General features: G+C 45.0%; 1 protein-coding gene across 1 annotated transcript in view; it reads right to left on the reverse strand.

Annotated features, from left to right (window-relative positions):
• RP1 (RP1 axonemal microtubule associated) overlaps nt 1-17,298 on the reverse strand; it is a 291,823-nt gene that overhangs the window by 63,504 nt on the left and 211,021 nt on the right. The window contains exons 43-44 of the mRNA XM_084848072.1: nt 8,527-8,678; nt 1,321-1,573 (exon numbers count right to left, since the gene is read on the reverse strand). Of these exons, the coding sequence (XP_084704198.1) occupies nt 1,321-1,573; nt 8,527-8,678 (405 nt within the window). The remainder of the gene's footprint in view (nt 1-1,320; nt 1,574-8,526; nt 8,679-17,298) is intronic.

Raw genomic sequence — 17,298 nt, forward strand, 5'->3', positions numbered from 1 at the left:
GGATACAGGCTACAGCAACCCCCTGCTCAGTGCAGGAAGCCTGATTCCCAGGTGGTCGCCCAACCAACTACTGACCGGGGCTGACCCCGCTTAGCATCCGAGATCAGACAAGTGTGGGCAGGAAAACAGCAGGAAAACAGCACAGCGTTCGAGTGTGAACCGAGCTTGCGCATTCAATGAAGCACTGCAACGGGGAAAATGGGTGAGTGTGAATAATCACGTTTTAATGCGACAGCGTTTAACCCGATGGGACACCGACTTCACTGCGATGGCGGGCGCAATGTAGATCAGCCCTAGGTTGGTGAAGTTATACCTAAAACTGTGGAACCCATTTGGGCCCTCTTGACTGGCATTCCACTGCCTAGTCAATACTGTATTCAGAGCCAAAGTACACATGATGCTAATTGTGTAGAGTATAGCTGAGGATTAGCTTTTTCTTTACTCTAATGTAAGCACACATTGGCCCAATTGGGATCAGGACCACTGTGCACTGGGAGGGGAGGGTTAAATCTTCCCCCCACCTTTTTGTAAATCATCTTAGTTGGCTTCAGAATGCTCGTATATAAATGCAATCATTAAATCATAAAGTTTTAGCTTCCAGCGTAGGAGACTTTCAGTACAATCCTATAAAGTCTACTCAAAAGTTAGCCCCACTGAGTTCAATGGGGCTTAATCCCAGGTAAGTACATATAGGGCTGCAACCTTATTTAGGAAAACACAATGTTATTGTACATCTTCAAATGAAAGAGAATGATGTTAAATCCCAATTTTTTTTAAAGTATCTAATTATTTTGTTCTTATAAAGATGACAGTTATGCCATCAGTTGAAGGTATCACTGATGCCTGCCCTTAATTTAGGCAACTAATATGCATTTTTCAGTTCATCACAATGTCAAACAATATTTCTAAATGTGAGTGTAGGAGAAATGAAAACACTGCTAGAACATAGGAGAAATTTCAGGAATAGCTTCAAATGCAAGAGCCTTTGTTTGTAGTTGCTTGTGCCTGAGAAATCTGCTGTTTTCTTTTCCTTTTTTCCTCTGTTGCATCCAGTCCCCAAGTCTCATTTTAAAACATTGCTTATACTTTGGAATCTCTGTATCTCTCTCTGTGTGCTAATATATTTTTTCTTTAAACATTATAACTGCATTATCCAGCCTTGCAAAACACCAGGGGGATACAGTTTGCACGAAAGATGTTATTATGGATAAATCTGTATTATATGTGGATTGCATTTTTCTCAATAGATCTGTCCAGGAGAGACAAAGGTAAAATGCATAAAAAGACGCTTGAATATGTTTTGATGATTTTGCATCTCACCATGAACATTTTCTGCCATTTTCTCTTTCCTGACTTTTCCAAGAAGCTGTAGCTCTCGTTTCATCTTTCCATCACCAACTCCACTGTCCAACCACTGCTGGCATGAGAATATATACTGGCCATCATTCTTCTCTAATTCTTGTATTGTGACTTGGTCAAGGTACCAACCAGCTCCATAACCAGATTTATTGTGTTCCACAAACACTTTGCTTAATATCCCTAAATCTATTGCCCGGATCCTGAAAGTATTCACCTATTGGGAAAAGTAAATAAAACCAGACCAACACTCATATTATTGTAAACATATTCAATGACTCTAGTAGGAAAATAAAATAATTTTCCTGTTCATTTTGCTGGTACATAAATGCAGACATGGTTAGCTTTTAGGTTGCTTGTTACTGTACAAAGGTCTTACTACTCAGAGTCAATTAGAACTTTGACAGATCAAATTTAAAATCAAAGTGCCTGCTCTTTGAGACCTGAGATTGAGATACATTTATTAGTTTATTAGCTAAATTATTCCAATAGTAATATTTCCCAGTTGTGTCCCAAGTAGGCAGTTGTTGTTGTTGTTGTTAAACCCTTTTAGAGATGGATAGCAAAGGCTGAAAAATATGTTTCTCGCCTCCCAGCTGAGCAGAGCAGAACAGAGGAAGCTGCTCCAGCTGGTCCAGGGACTACAGAAGCAAGCAAGCTCCCAGAGAGTGAGCAACCAGAGTGAGCGAACAGGGGGAGCAAACAGGAATTGGCCAGGGGAGTTCGGCAGGAGAAGTCAAGGGGGAGGCCCCTAACATTTTTTTAAATACTTTTTCTTGTAAATGCATACCCTGGATTTTAGGAAAGTTGATTTTAATAAACTCAGAACGATAATCAGTAAGGTCCTATGGCAAGCGACTCTAACGAGAAAAGTAGTCCAAGATGGGTGGGAGCTTTTAAAAAAGGAAATTCTCAAGGCACAATTACAAACAATTCCAACAAGAAGAAAAGGGGAAAGACAACAGAAGAAGCCAATGTGGCTTCACAAAAAGCTTAGAGATGACCTGAAAACAAAAAAGGACACATATAGGAAGTGGAAGGAAGGACAAACTACAAAGGAAGAGTACAGGCAGGTAGCACAGAATTGCAGGGATGGCGTCAGGAAGGCTAAAGCTGGGAATGAGCTGAGGTTAGCGAGGGATGCTAAAAGGAACAAAAAGGCTTTCTTCAGCTACGTGCATAGTAAAAGACAGAGGAAAGAAATGGTGGTTCAGCTATTAAATAAGGTGGCAAAATGATAACAGATGACAAAGAAAAGGCAGAGGTGCTCAGTGCCTACTTTGGCTCAGTCTTCTCCCAAAAGAGGGTCTACGAGCCTCCTGGCAAAGTACAGGCTGAAGGGGCAGGATTGCAGCTTGAGATGAATAGGCATATGGTCAAGGAACTAGGGATGGACGAAAGGGACTTACCTGGTCCCGCAGCTTGCTTCGCGGTGGGGGGGCTTCTCCCCCTGAAGTTCAGGCGAGGGGGGGGAGGCGCCCCACCTCGCCCAGCCGAAATTCAGGCTTGGGGGAAGGCGCCCCATCCCTCACCGCTGAAATTCAGGCCGGGTAGGAGCACCCCGTCTACCTGGCCACGAAAAAAAGTAAAAACACACACACACACACACACACCCCGTGATAGGCTACGTAACGATTTACGTAGCCTATCACGGCTAGATTTCCAAAGTCAGCCATCATAGGCTATGTAAATCGTCACGTAGCCTATCATGGGTGACTTTGGAAAAAAAAACAAACGCGTACGCAAATGGCGGCTCCCATGGGGACCGCCATTTGCGTTCCTTATTTTGGCACGTCTAGTCTACGTAAAGATTTACGTAGACTACGGCGAAAATAAGGGCAACTCGCTTTTTTTTTTCCCCAAAGTCAGCCGTGATAAGCTACGTGACGATTTACACAGCGTATCACGGCTGACTTTGGGAAAAAAAACAAACGCGTACGCAAATGGCGGCTCCCATGGGGACCGCCATTTGCGTTCCTTATTTTGGCACGTCTAGTCTACGTAAAGATTTACGTAGACTACGGCGAAAATAAGGGCAACGCGCTTTTTTTTTTTCCAAAGTCAACCGTGATAGGCTACGTGACGATTTACACAGCCTATCACGGCTGACTTTGGAAATCTAGCCATGATAGGCTACGTAAATCGTTATGTAGCCTATCACGGGTGTGTTGTTGTTGTTTTTTACTTTACTTTTTTTTTTTGCAATGGTGGTGGCGGCAGCCGGTCAGAAGACCGGCCGCTGCCCCCGCCCCCACCAAAACGCCGCTGAAACGCCGCCGGGACCCGCCGCTGAGAGGGACATTCGCCGAAGATAAGTCCCATCCCGGGGGGGGGCGGGGGGCCGGCGGAGAATTTCCCCAACACTTTCGGGGGGCCGAATGCGTCGGCACTTGGCCTCTCGAAGATTCGTGGAGAAATTCTCCGCCAACCCTACAAGGAACACCTAATTACTTTGAATGAGTTCAAATCTCCAGGGCCAGATGAACTACATCCTCGAGTAATAAAGGAACTGGCAGAAGAACTCTAGAACCACTGTCCATTTTCTTTGAGAAATCATGGAGGACAGGTGAAGTGCCAGATGACTGGAGGAGGGCTAATGTTGTCCCTATCTTCAAAAAGGGTAAAAAGGAGGAACCTGGGAACTACAGACCAGTCAGTCTGACATCAATCCCTGGGAAAATTCTGGAGCAGATGATAAAGCAATCCATCTGTAAGCACCTTGAAAACAATGCAGTGATTACTCGAAGCCAACATGGATTTGTCAAGAACAAATCCTGCCAGATGAATCGGATCTCATTTTTTAATCAAGTAACCTCCCTTGTGGACTCTGGGAATGCTGTAGATATAATATACCTCGACTTCAGCAAAGCTTTTGACAAAGTGCCCCATGATACCCCGATGAACAAACTAGCTCAAAGTGGGCTAAATGAAACAACGATCTGGTGGATCCACATTTGGCTACAGAATCGGACTCCAAGAGTGCCTATCAATGGGATCTTCTCAAACTGGGGAGAGGTAATGAGCGGGGTACCTCAGGGCTCAGTCTTGGGCCCAGTGCTCTTCAACATTTTGATTAATGACTTGGAGGAGGAGGTGCAGGGAATGCTGATCAAATTTGCAGATGACACAAAATTGGGCAGGACAGCTAATACCCTGAAAGACAGAAACAAAATTCAAAGTGATCTGGATAGACTGGAGCACTGGGCAGAAAACAACAGAATGAAATTTAATAGGGATAAATGCCAAGTTCTGCACCTAGGAAAAAGAAACCAAATGCGCAGTTACAAGGTGTGGGATACGTGGCTCAACAACACTACAAGCGAGAAGGATCTTGGAATTGTTGTCAATCACAAGCTGAATATGAGCCAACAATGTGATGTGGCAGCAAAAAAGGCAAATGCTATTTTGGGCTGCATTAGCAGAAGCATAGCTTCCAAATCCCAGGAAGTACTAGTTCCTCTCTACTCAGCACTGGTTAGGCCTTATCTGGAGTACTGTGTCCAGTTCTGGGCACCACACTTTAAGAAGGATGCTGACAAACTGGAGAGGGTTTAGAGGAAGGCAACAAAGATGATCAGGGGACTGGAAACAAAGCCCTATGAAGAGAGACTGAAAGAACTGGGCATGTTTAGCCTTGAGAAGACTGAGGGGAGATATGATAGCACTCTTCAAGTACTTGAAAGGTTGTCACAGAGAGGAAGGCCAGGATCTCTTCTCGATCATCCCAGAGTGCAGGACACAGAATAATGGGCTCAAGTTACAGGAAGCCAGATTCCGGCTGAACATCAGGAAAAACGCCCTGACTGTTAGAGCAATACAACAATGGAATCAATTACCTAGGGAGGTGGTGGGCTCTCTCACACTGGAGGCATTCATGATGAGGCTGGACAGCCCTCTGTCAGGGATGCTCTGACTTGGATTCCTTCACTGAGCAGGCAGTTGGACTCAATGGCCTTGTAGGCCCCTTCCAACCCTACTATTCTATGATTCTATGTTTCGACATAAAGCCCACTGACTTCCCAGCTCAGTTTCCAGTACACATTTTTCCCTACAATACAGAGTTGCAGGGGAGTTCTAGATGTGTTCTAGTGTGTACATATGGGGCCCATGGTCAGGCCCAACAGCACTTGTCAGTATCCCTTATGAACCAAGTATGTACCCTAGTGCAGGGGATGGCAGAAAGTAGTTCTCCAGATGTTTTGAGCTTCAACTCTCAGCATTCCAAGCTTGCAAGGCTTTCTGGGAGTTCAAATCCAAAACATCTGGAAATCTACCTTCTGCCCATCCCTGTCCTAGAACATACCCTAGAGTCTTCTCCAGTGTTTCTTTGGCAGCAATGTTGATGTAGAAAGGGTTCTCCAAATGCCAAAAGTTTGAAAACCACTGGCCTGTGCTAATACTATGCATTTTGTTACCCCATCTGCCCAGCTGCAATTCTCTGAATGAAAAGAAAGTGCAATATGAAAATGAATTAATGATTTTTTTATTTGTTTGGTTAACTTAGCCTTTTATCCTGTGTTAAAATCTAAGTATCAACAACAACACAAATAAAGGTCAATACTGACCACAGAAAGTTGTCAGTATTCTGTGCATGAGAGTGCAATAAGATAATGCAAATGAGAAGAGAAGCATTATTTTTAGTGCAAATGAGCATCTCTAAATAGTGCTATAGTTTCCAGTAAACAAAATGTGGTAGCAGCTGCAGAAATGCATGTCGGGATGAATAAATTATGTTAGAGAATGAACGTGTGCCCATTTGAGAGAGAATATGAGTGGGTGGGTGGAAATGTGGGCACATGTAGGTAGCAATAAGAAGACCAGATGGATGGTGGAAGAAGCAGCAGCAGCAGCTATAATGTCATTTGTTGACAATTACTGTACAACCAAAGAAAAATGAATTAAAACATGAAGAAGAAGAAGAAGAAGAAGAAGAAGAAGAAGAAGAAGAAGAAGAAGAAGGGGAGGAGGAGGAGGAGGAGGAGGAGGGAATGTTTTTTTTAATGTTTTTTAAAAGCCAGATTGTTACACATATCTTTTTGCCTAGGTAGGAGTATGGTCTACAGCACTCTCAGGAAAGGTAACACACACCATATCATTTCAACTAGAAAAATAGAATTTCTGCCATTTTTACCTCCACATATTTATCATTTTACAAAACAGTTACCATGGCAAAATACAGCTCTTAATGGTAAGCATAAAAGACCCAAAATCGGCAATAGTCAAGAAGAATGTATTGCAAATAACTTTGGAACATTGTACCACTTCTGTTTTTGTTATCTGAAATTGCATATAGTGTGGTTCTACAACAGCATTTGCAATCACACACAATAGACCCTACTAGCAACATTCAACCTTTTTCCTGTTAGTATTTCTCGGTTTGTTTGAGATCTCTCATTAATCCCATTCTACATGACAATAAATCATAGTCCTCAAGAAACAGTAGTCAAAATCACCCATTGTTATCAACGAATTCTTCTCATGATGCCTTAAATCACAAAGACTTCATTGTTAGTCAAAATGTATTTTTGTCCTATGTAATTTATCTCTTTGTGTAAAGACACATACACTTCATTGTAAACACAACTGATGAAAAGCAAAACTGTTTTATTTAAATTGCCTTGCCTGATTTAGATTCTGCTTTAGCTAGGCAAAATGACAATTCCTACTCATTTAACCCATTAAACCAATGAGAGCATTTAGCTAGAAAGGTAATTACCTAAGTAATATAAACCAGTTTTATTCACTGTGATTTAATTGAATTGCTTCATCTTTTTCTATCATACAGTTGTGCCAGCATATGGTGCTACCAGTAGTAAATTCAATTTAGGCATATTGCAGCTGAGTAAAAGGATTCCAGTTTTTAAAAGGGATCTCATGAGTCGTGTAGACCACCCTCTGCAGTAGCAGCATCCCCTAGCTTGACAGATGCTAATCAAATCTTGTATAACTCTCCAAGATAGGACATTACACAACTTCAACGGACAATTTTTCCTCAGCATTTTTTTACAGTAACCAAGGGCCAAACTAGAGAGGATGTTGGAGGTCCACAACCAGATCTCCTATCCCATTAAATTTATTTTAAAAGTGACACCTAAATTGGATTTGGGTCATAGTACTGGGGCAGGTTAAAACTGAGTTCAGAATTGAATGCAAATGTCTAATGCTATAGGCATAACTCACCAAGCATTGCTGTTGTTGAAGCTCCATTTATTTCAACAAGACTTGCATTTGAACTCCCACACAAGCCCCATGAAATGAATGGAGGCTGAACTGCAGCAGTGTTTCATGGACTGACCTCAGTATGCACTGAATAAGCATGTTATTTATGTTCTATGAGCATTCTTTAAGAAGAGCGATGTGTACCGTAAACAGTAGAAATGAGATTGTGGCATCCTGTGCTCACAGCTCAGGCAATATTCCCTAAAGGCCGGAGTTGTAAAGCATGAGAGACTCTTCTTTCTCTGTCATTAAACACAGCTGTTTCAATGGGATTCTTATGCACACTGGGGTATTTTGCAAATAAGTATTTAAATTTTGTTAAATTTAAGGTCATTTTTAAAACCTCTGATTCTTAAGGGGCTGTGATAAGAGAATTGCAAGGCTGTGGGACCAGAAACACAGGAGGTTTTCTCACTGGCATCTCCACTGTGGAATAGCACTCCAAGTAGCCAGGTATCTGTCTTCAAGTGAAAGCAGAGGAGATGCAAATCTATCTGGAAAGGACCATGAGTTTTTCAATTTCTTAATTACTGACTCTTTGAAGGGGTATAAACATGTGAATGTCCACAGACCTCTTTCATGCTGTTAATCTTCATCCTCCCATTTTATCCTGCATTCCAGGCCTCTGATTATTGAATAAGACAAATTGGCTACTTCTGTTAGCCTAAACATTGTGCTGATTTGCTACCAGCATTTAAGTGTGGCTTTGCATGTGGTAGCTGCTATTTTTTTTCCTTTTGCAAACCATATAGAGAAGACACACATCTGAAGCACAATATTGGGTTTCTGCATACTTTGTGCTTTCGCATAACGATACCAGTGAAAGCAGAGCTTGAAGCTGTAATAATTTTCTCTTTTAACCAAATTGCTGTTTTGTGGCCCGTGTCCAGTCTACATTCCAATAGATCTACAAAGCCCCCTGAAGTAATACCTTAAAAACTGCATACTCACCTGACCCTTTTCAAAATGTGCACATGATTTTGAATGCCTAAGTCTTCTCTTGGAAGTGTCTCCCCTCTCCCCCAAAATCGTAATGAAGATGTCTGCATCTGTTTCTGATGCAGGTAATGTTCCTGTGTGGACACTGATTGAGTAAGTAATCTCTGTGAGGAAAGATCAATAAGAGAAAATGTGAGAAAGAAACCCGTGCAAAACAGAAAATGAAAAAGTAAAAGAGAGAACAAATATTCATATATGCGTCTTCCTTCATAGTCCGGTGCATGTTGCTAAATAACACGCAGCCTAGTACTGATATGGAACCAAACATCATTGATCTATATGCTCAGTGGCCAATTCTTTATTGAAAAATGCCATGTCATTGAGACTGCAAGCAAAACATAAGTGAAGAACATTGCTTGGGGGGAATATAGCAGGAGGAGGGCATGTGCAGGCAGCCATTTTGAATATTCAAGCTATAGCTGCAGCTTGTCCTGTCATCCAAACCCAGTAGGTTCTATGAGGGTTAAACAACTCCTGCATTATTCATGGCCTTAGAGTTATGAGAGGGTTGATTAACCCCTGCACAATCCCAGCTGGGTTCAGACAACACAACAAGCTGCTGTCGCAGCTTGAATATTCCAAAGCCACCCGGCACACCCTGCAACACACCATGGCTTATTTAACTCATGGTAAGCATGTGAACTAGGTCAACGTGTAGTGATGGCTACCAATTTCAATGGCTTTAAAGGGAGATTAGACAAATTCATGGACTATAAGGCTATCAATGGCTACTAGTCATGATAGCTATAGGCTACCTCCACTATTACAAGCAATATACCTCAGTAGACCAGTTGCTAGGGAACATGAGCAGAATTATGCTGTTGTATCATGTCCTGCTGGTGGGTTTTCCACAGGCAACTGGTTGGTGACTGTGTGAACTGTATGCTGCACTAGATGGGCCCTTGGACTAGACCACCTTGTCTAGTCTTATGTTGCAGTGTGGAGTGTCCTGGTCAATAGTCCAGCCAGCCTTATCCTCTTCCAGGATACTCCACTTCACCTCCCATCTCTACGCTTTCCTGTGTCCCCCCACCCCCTGCCCAACAGACATCCAGTATTCTCTAGCCATTGAGCATGCTCTGTCATCACTGAGCTGATTTGTTTTGTTTTTAAAGCTCCTTTGGTTCCCCCCCCTCCACAGAATATTTTTGTACTTCTGCAAACTTTGAAGTTCCCCCAACTATGCTTATATCTCCCTCTTGTTTCTCAGTGCCCCTGTTTTGGCTACAATCCTGTCAGCATTCAGCAACTGAATTTGATATTATAGGAAAAGATGCAGCATGTCCCTTGATCATCAGCGAGATATCACTCTGAAATTTGGTATCAAACATGAGACTTATAACACCGTAAGGACTAACACATTTATTAAGGCATAAGCTTTCATGGGCAAGCATCCACTTTATCAAATGCATTTGCAAGTTCATGAGTCTGGAACTGGAACACTGGGTGGGTTAAAGCAGCAGTATTCGGGAGAAGATGGTGGTGCAGGAGGGGAAGGGTTAAGAACTCCCCTTTCCCCATCTGATGAAGTGGACTCTTGTTAGTCCTTAAGGGGCTAGACTCATTGCTATGTTTGCAACATGACTCGCCCTCTCAAAGTTGAAACTTATGTCGCTTATGACATAATTCAACACTGCAGGTTTGAACACCAGCTTGACTACAACACCTGCTTTCAAGGGAAGGAGAAGATATACTTCACAGCACAATTTTATAATTTCTACTAAAAAGTAAGTCCCATTGAGTTCAATCGGGCTTACTACCAGGTCAGTCTGTATAGAACTGGAGTCTTAGGGTACAATCCTGCTGGCTGGGGAATGCTGGGAGTTGTAGGACTTTTTCCTGTCTAAACATGCATAGGGTTGAGCCTTTAATGAGGTTCCTAAAGTGGAGGCTTTTTGAACACATGTACAAATGACGGTCTGCCTCTATTTCAACATGGTACTGCTATTCCCTAATTCCTAATTTATTAGTACCATATCTCCCCAGTAATATAGAAGGTATAGCCCTTCTTTGCATACCACTTTTCTATACATTTGTATAGCACTTCGTATAGCGCTTTGCTATACATTTGTTGTTGTTGTTCAGTCGTTCAGCCGTGTCCGACTCTTTCTGACCCCATAGGTTAAAAAGATCCACTTTTTAACCTATTGTTACAAATGTATAGCAAAATGCTTATTATTTAAATATGACCAGTGTCAAATCTAAGCTGGCATTCTTAGCCAACCCTCCCCCCCACCTCATTAAAGCATGTCAGAATGACTCAGGAGTACAATTAAAAGAAGCTTGATCTGGTTCTTGTAGAAACCAGGAGAAACAAATTTCCTTTTTTTAATATTAATTGTAAGACTTAACTCAGCACCTATAGCAGCTAATTTTCACGTAGGGAAAAATGCAAAATTAACAGTACTAAAGCCCTGTTGTTTGTTCCAATTCAGCTGCCTTTCCTTTGAGCCTGCCAGTAAGATAATTGCTGCCATTACCAATTAAAGTGGTATGAGGAAGTGGTTCAACTCTTCACATTGATCTGCATTAATATTATTCACTACAGACAGTAACTGCATTTAGCTTAAACTAAGACTTTTATGGCCGCAAATGGCGTAGTGGATGCCATTTGCGTCCGGAGACAGTCCCCCCTCAGCCAGTCAACGGCAGCCGTATCACTGGCGCTTCGGAGCCGGCCAGCGGCTCCGCGGAATTGCCACAGAGCGGGGCCAACCTGCTATGATTCTGCGGGGAGGAACGGATCGCCTTCCCACCGCATGTGAATTCCCCCTGGAGCAACAGGCAGGGAATCCACCCATCCCTAGTCCCATGTGATGCAAGTTAAGGGAAGTTTGTCCTACTATGGTGCTTGTCACTAGCAATCTCCTGTAGAAACAGTAGGGATGGACGAAAGTCCCTTACCTGATCCCGAAGAGTGCTTCGCAGTGGGGGGGAGGCGCTCCGTCCCTCCATCTGAAATTCTGGCCGGATGGGGAGGCGCCCCATCCCTCCCCGCCAAAATTCTGGCCGGGGCGGAGGCGCCCCGTCCCTCCCCGCCAAAATTCTGGCTGGGGGGGAGGCGCCCCATCCCTCTGGCCGCAAAACCTCGTCTCCTGCCAGGACGCAAATGGCGACGGCCGTAGCCGCCGCCGTTTGCGTCCCTGCAGTCAGCCGCGATAGGCTACGTAAATGTTTACGTAGCCTATCATGGGTGACTTAAAAAAAAAAAAGTGTATACGCAAATGGCGGCGCCCTTGGGCGCCGCCATTTGTGTTCCTTATTTTGGCACGTGTAGTCCATGTAAACATTTACGTAGACTACGGCGAAAATAAGGGCAATTCTATTTAAATAAGGAACGCAAAATAAGGATACACGCATTTTCTTTTTTTTCCCCCAAAGTCAGCCTTGATAGGCTACGTAAACATTTACGTAGCCTATAACGGTGTTTTTTAAAAATCTAGCCTTGATAGGGTACGTAAATCTTTACGTAGCCTATCATGTTTTTTTGTTTGTTTGTTTTACTTGGAAATGGCGGCGGCGGCAGCAGGTCGGAAGACCGGCCACCGCCGCCGCTGCCACCGAACCGCCGCTGGAGCCGCCGCCGCCAGGGACATTCGAGCAAGGTAAGTCCCGTCCTGGGGGGGGGGGTGGCAGACCGTTTCTCCACCAATTTCAGGGGGCCAAATGCACTGGCATTTGGCCTCCCCGAGATTCGTGGAGAAATTCTCTGACATCCCTAAGAAACAGTCCATTGTTTAGGGATGTCAGAGAATTTCTCCACGAATCTTGGGGAGGCTGAATGCCAGCGCATTCGGCTCCCCGAAATTGGTGGCGAAACGGTCTGCCCCCCTGCCCCCCCGGGATTACCTTTGGCGATTCTTCCTGGCGGCGGCGGCTCCAGCGGTGGCTCCAGCGGCGGTGCAGCGACGGTGGCGGCCAGTCTCCCGACCGGCTGCCACCGCCGCCATTTCCAAGTTTTTTTTTAAAAAAACAACAAAATAACGTGATAGGCTACGTATAGGGATGTACGAAAGGGACTTACCTTGTCCCGCAGCTTGCTTTGTGGTGGGGGGGAGGCGCTTCACTTCTCCCCCCGAAGTTCAGGCGAGGGGGGGGAGGCGCCCTGCCTCGTCCGGCCGAAATTCAGGCCGGGGGGGGAGGCGCCCCACCTCGCCCGGCCGAAATTCAGTCCGGGGAGAAGCACCCCGTCTCCCCAGCCGCGAAAGAAAAAGTGAAAAGGAAAAAAAAACCCGTGATAGGCTACGTAACGATTTACGTAGCCTATCACGGCTAGATTTCCAAAGTCAGCCGTGATAGGCTACTTTAATCGTCACGTAGCCTATCACGGATGTGTTTGTTTGTTTTTTTACTTTTTTATTTTGTAATGGCGGTGGCAGCAGCCGGTCGGGAGACCGGCCACTGCCCCCACCCCCGCCGAACCGCCGCCGGGACCTGCTGCCGAGAGGGACATTTGGCCACAGTAAGTCCCATTCCAGGGGGGGGCGGGGGGCCAGCGGAGAATTTCCCCAACACTTTCGGGGGGCCGAATGCGTCGGCACTCGGCCTCCTGAAGATTCGTGGAGAAATTCTCCGCCATCCCTAGCTACGTAAAGATTTACGTAGTCTATTATGGCTAAATTTTAAAAAACACCATGATAGGCTATGTAAATGTTTACGTAGCCTATCACGGCTGAGTAAAAAAAAAAAAAGAAAGAAAGCGCATACGCAAATGGCGGCGCCCATGGGCGCCGCCATTTGCATTCCTTATTTTGGCACATCTTAGTCTACGTAAACATTTAAGCAGACTACGGCGAAAATAAGGGGAACGCAAATAGCGTAGACGCTACGCTATTTGCGTTCCCCTTATTTTCGCTGTAGTCTACGTAAATGTTTACGTAGACTAAGACGTGCCAAAATAAGGAACGCAAATGGCGGCGCCCATGGGTGCTGCCATTTGCGTACGCACTTCTTTTTTTTTATTACTCAGCCGTGATAGGCTACATAAACATTTACGTAGCCTATCACGGCTGACTGCAGGGATGCAAACGGCGGCGGCTACGGCCGCTGCCATTTGCGGGCCCGGCCGGCCAGGATTCGGGGGTGGAAGGACGGAGTGCCTCCCCCCCGGCCAGAATTTCGGGGGGGAGGGACGGAGCGCCTCCCTCCCGGCCAGAATTTTGGGGGGAGGGACGGAGCGCCTTCCCCCCACCGCAAATCAAATTTCGTTAAAGGTAAGTGACTTTCATACATCCCTATAATACTAGTCCCATGGTGACTGCTTAAAAACACAGTGGCTGTAACCACATGGAGTGTCAGTCAGCTGTGGGCTCCAGCCACATGATAAACAAGCATTACTACTATCTTGCAAGCACAGGGGAAACAAGGAACATGATAATGCTCAGTACATGGTGGATGGAGCAGCTGCATGTGGTCTGAGCGACCACATTAGATGCTTTTAAGTAGTTGCTACCTAGGAAGAAGCAATCTGTTTATACCCACATTGTAACAGGTTACTACTACAGAGCTACATGCATAAGAAGATACCTCCTGGATTAGGCCTAAAGTGCCTCTAGTTTAGGAGCCTGCTTCGAAGAACGGTCCACAAATATGTAGGCCAGATCTGTGATCACATAACTGGGTTCAAGACGTCCGAAGGGTTTTTGAATGGCATGTTACAGGGTATGCTCCAGGGGCTGGGGCACATCCCTCACAGAGAGATGTGCCCCAGCCCCCAGGTGAAAGACAATCTAGACCCTTTTATTCACACCACAGAACTGTGGGCCCCACCATGCATTCCATTTTTGTGGTACTGCAGAATACTGCTTCTACAGGGGCTACACAAAAAGGACAGAGGGGAGTACAGATAATAAACAAAGTACTGAACAGGCAGAATAGTTCTGTCTCTCCACCCCAGGGAAGTGCACCAAAAGAACACCCCCATGAAGGCAAGCCAAACGTGTCAGTTACCTCTGCTATTGAGGCTAAGTCTTGCTTACTTTCAGATAGCTGGGGAGAACTATTTGACCTATTTGTCTCCTACAAACCTCAGGCTCCTGTCCCTGCTCCTCCTCCTTTTTGCTTTGTCCTTCTCTCCACACCTCCGCTCTACTTTCCACCCCCTGCCTGCAAAAGCACATAGGGTTGATGGTGAAGGACCATTCTCCTTCCCGGCCCTCTTCCCTGGTCTTCCTCCTAGCCTTCATCAGCTGTTGTGCATTGCTTCGTAACTGCAGTGCCGCCACCATAGGAGCAGCTCATCTTGTTTGCCAGTGAGGGTGGTGGCTTAAAGGTAATTTTCACCCGTGTTCCTTCCACTGGGATGGGACTAAGAGCCAAGGTAAACATTCGTCTAAACACAGGATGATTTAAGCTTTTGCCTCGCTTGCTTCGTCCCGAAATTCCACCCCCCTGCTGAGCAGGGGCAAGGGGAGGTTAAAAATAGAAAAAGTCTGCACTGGAATCGATGGAGGCTTTGTTTTTTCTTTTTTTAACTGTCGGGGGGGAGAGGAATTTCGGGACAAAAAAGAGTAGGAGGAAAATTTAAATTCTCCACTTCTGAAGCACCATGGTCCTGATCCAAATCAGGGCCATGCACACTCACAGGAGAGTAAATAAAAGTAGCATGCATAGCTCCACTATGCATGCTTAAAGGAACTAGGGATGTATGGATTTTGTCAAATCTGTTCTGTTTGCATTTCACGGATTGTCAAGTGCCTTTCATTCAGTCATCCACTCATTGACAGAATTTGATTTTTTCCCAATTTTCTACATTTGTGCAAATTCACACTTGTGAACATGTGCAAATCCCCCCCCCCCATGTGCATTTTCAAGCTTTAGCCTATGGGGGTAATGAGCATTTTCGAGCTTTACAAAAAAAATGTATGTATTTTTCTACAACTAAATTTGTGTAAAATTCCAGAGAGTAAAAAAAAGTCTGCACATTTGCGGAATCCATGTGACTCAGGAAAAGTCAGTCTGCTGTGAAATCCATGGGTTGGATTCATAGGGATCTGAACTCATTCCATTCCATTGCAGATTTGTCTTATGTCCCTAAAAGGAACATTTTGTTTGGCCCTTACAGTGTCATGTGAGCAGAGCCAGCTGCTGGCCAGCTACAAGATGCATCTCTATTCCCTATCTTACTCTATTTGTGTTTATTTGCCTGGCTGTTGAGTTGGCCCACACTCTTCCCCATGTATGATGTAGGGATGTCATAGGAATCTGTTTGAGGGGGTAGAGCTAGTTGAATTTTCGCCACCTCAGCCCCCCAGACTCTGGCTTGTGCATCCCTGAGCTTGCCTGACTTGTCACGTAATGAGTTGGGCCAACTTTCAGTTTCCCTTTTTTTAAAAATCTGCAGAAATTGTGATTTACGTAAAGTTGCGCAAAATTGCAGCTGTAAATAGTGCAATTTTCACAAAATTTCAGGTGTAAATGGTCTAATTAGATTATTTACACCTGCACCTTTGTGCAAATTACACTGTTTACGGCTGTGATTTTGTGCAAATTGCAATTTCCATAAATAGTTATACCCATGATTTTGCATAAATCAGGACTCACACATTAAAAAAGGGGAGGGGGTGTTCCTGAGTTTGGGGAACTGACCCTCCACTCAACTCGCAATGCACACCAAGTGGGGGGCACCGCAGGGATCCATTGAGCCAAAAGCGAACAGGATTTCCCTACGACAGCCATCTCTAGTATAATGCCTTGGATCAGCTTGCAATGCCAATGCAACACCAGGTCATGATGTTGCAGTGGAAAAGAGAACCCTGCACAATTACCATTCATTTCCTGCCACATCATATACAAATTTGGGACTCAAAAGAGTTAAAAAAAAAAAAAAAAGCACGAAGGTACACATCCTTAATTTATGTCATGAGAATGTGATATTCCAATTAATGCTACTCTGGCCAATGCAAAAACCTAGAATAATATGCTGACCAACCTAAGCTATGTCTGCGAAGCTTGTGTAACTGAAAGGAGATTTTGCCAATTCATGGCATTACTGACAAGGATTTAGTTGCATAGAAACATTAAAAACACATATATACAAGTTGCCTAAAACCAAATCCATTTAGGGATGTTGGAGAATTCCACCACGGCCCCCGGAGTCCGTGGCGGTACGGACTACCCCCCCGCCACCCCCTGAAATCCCCAGAATGGACCTACCTGGCAGCGGCTCCGGTGGCAGCGGCGGCTCCAGCGACGGCTCCGGCGGCGGCTCCAGGTCATCTTCCGGGCTGCTGCAGCCACAAATGGCATCCTGCATAGGGGACTCCATTTGCGTCCCAACGCTAGGCTGTGATAGGCTACATATATATTTATGTAGCCTATCATGGCTAAAGCAGGGACGCAAATGGCGGCCGCTATGCCATTTGCCTCCCTGCTTTCGCCATGATAGCCTACGTAAGTATCTACGTAGCCTATCACGGCTAAAGCAGGAATAGGGATGTCAGAGAATTCCACCACGGATCTCAGTGAGGCCGAATGCCAGTGCATTTGGCCCCCCGAAATCCATGGTGGAACAAAGCCCCCCACCCCCCCGCCCCGTGAAAGGCACGCGAAACGGAGCACTTACCTGGTGTCGTTCACACTGCTTTGCGAATGGCAGCCGCATCTGCGGCCACCGTTCGCTTCCCCATTTAGGCCATGATAGGCTACGTAAATACTTATGTAGCCTATCACGGCTAATGCAGGGACATCATTTGTGTCCCTGCAGAGGCCACGATAGGCTACGTA

This window comes from Heloderma suspectum, chromosome 4, assembly GCF_057233095.1.
Source record: "Heloderma suspectum isolate Gila_16-S chromosome 4, 16-S_ref, whole genome shotgun sequence".
NCBI classification, from domain to species: domain Eukaryota; kingdom Metazoa; phylum Chordata; class Lepidosauria; order Squamata; family Helodermatidae; genus Heloderma; species Heloderma suspectum.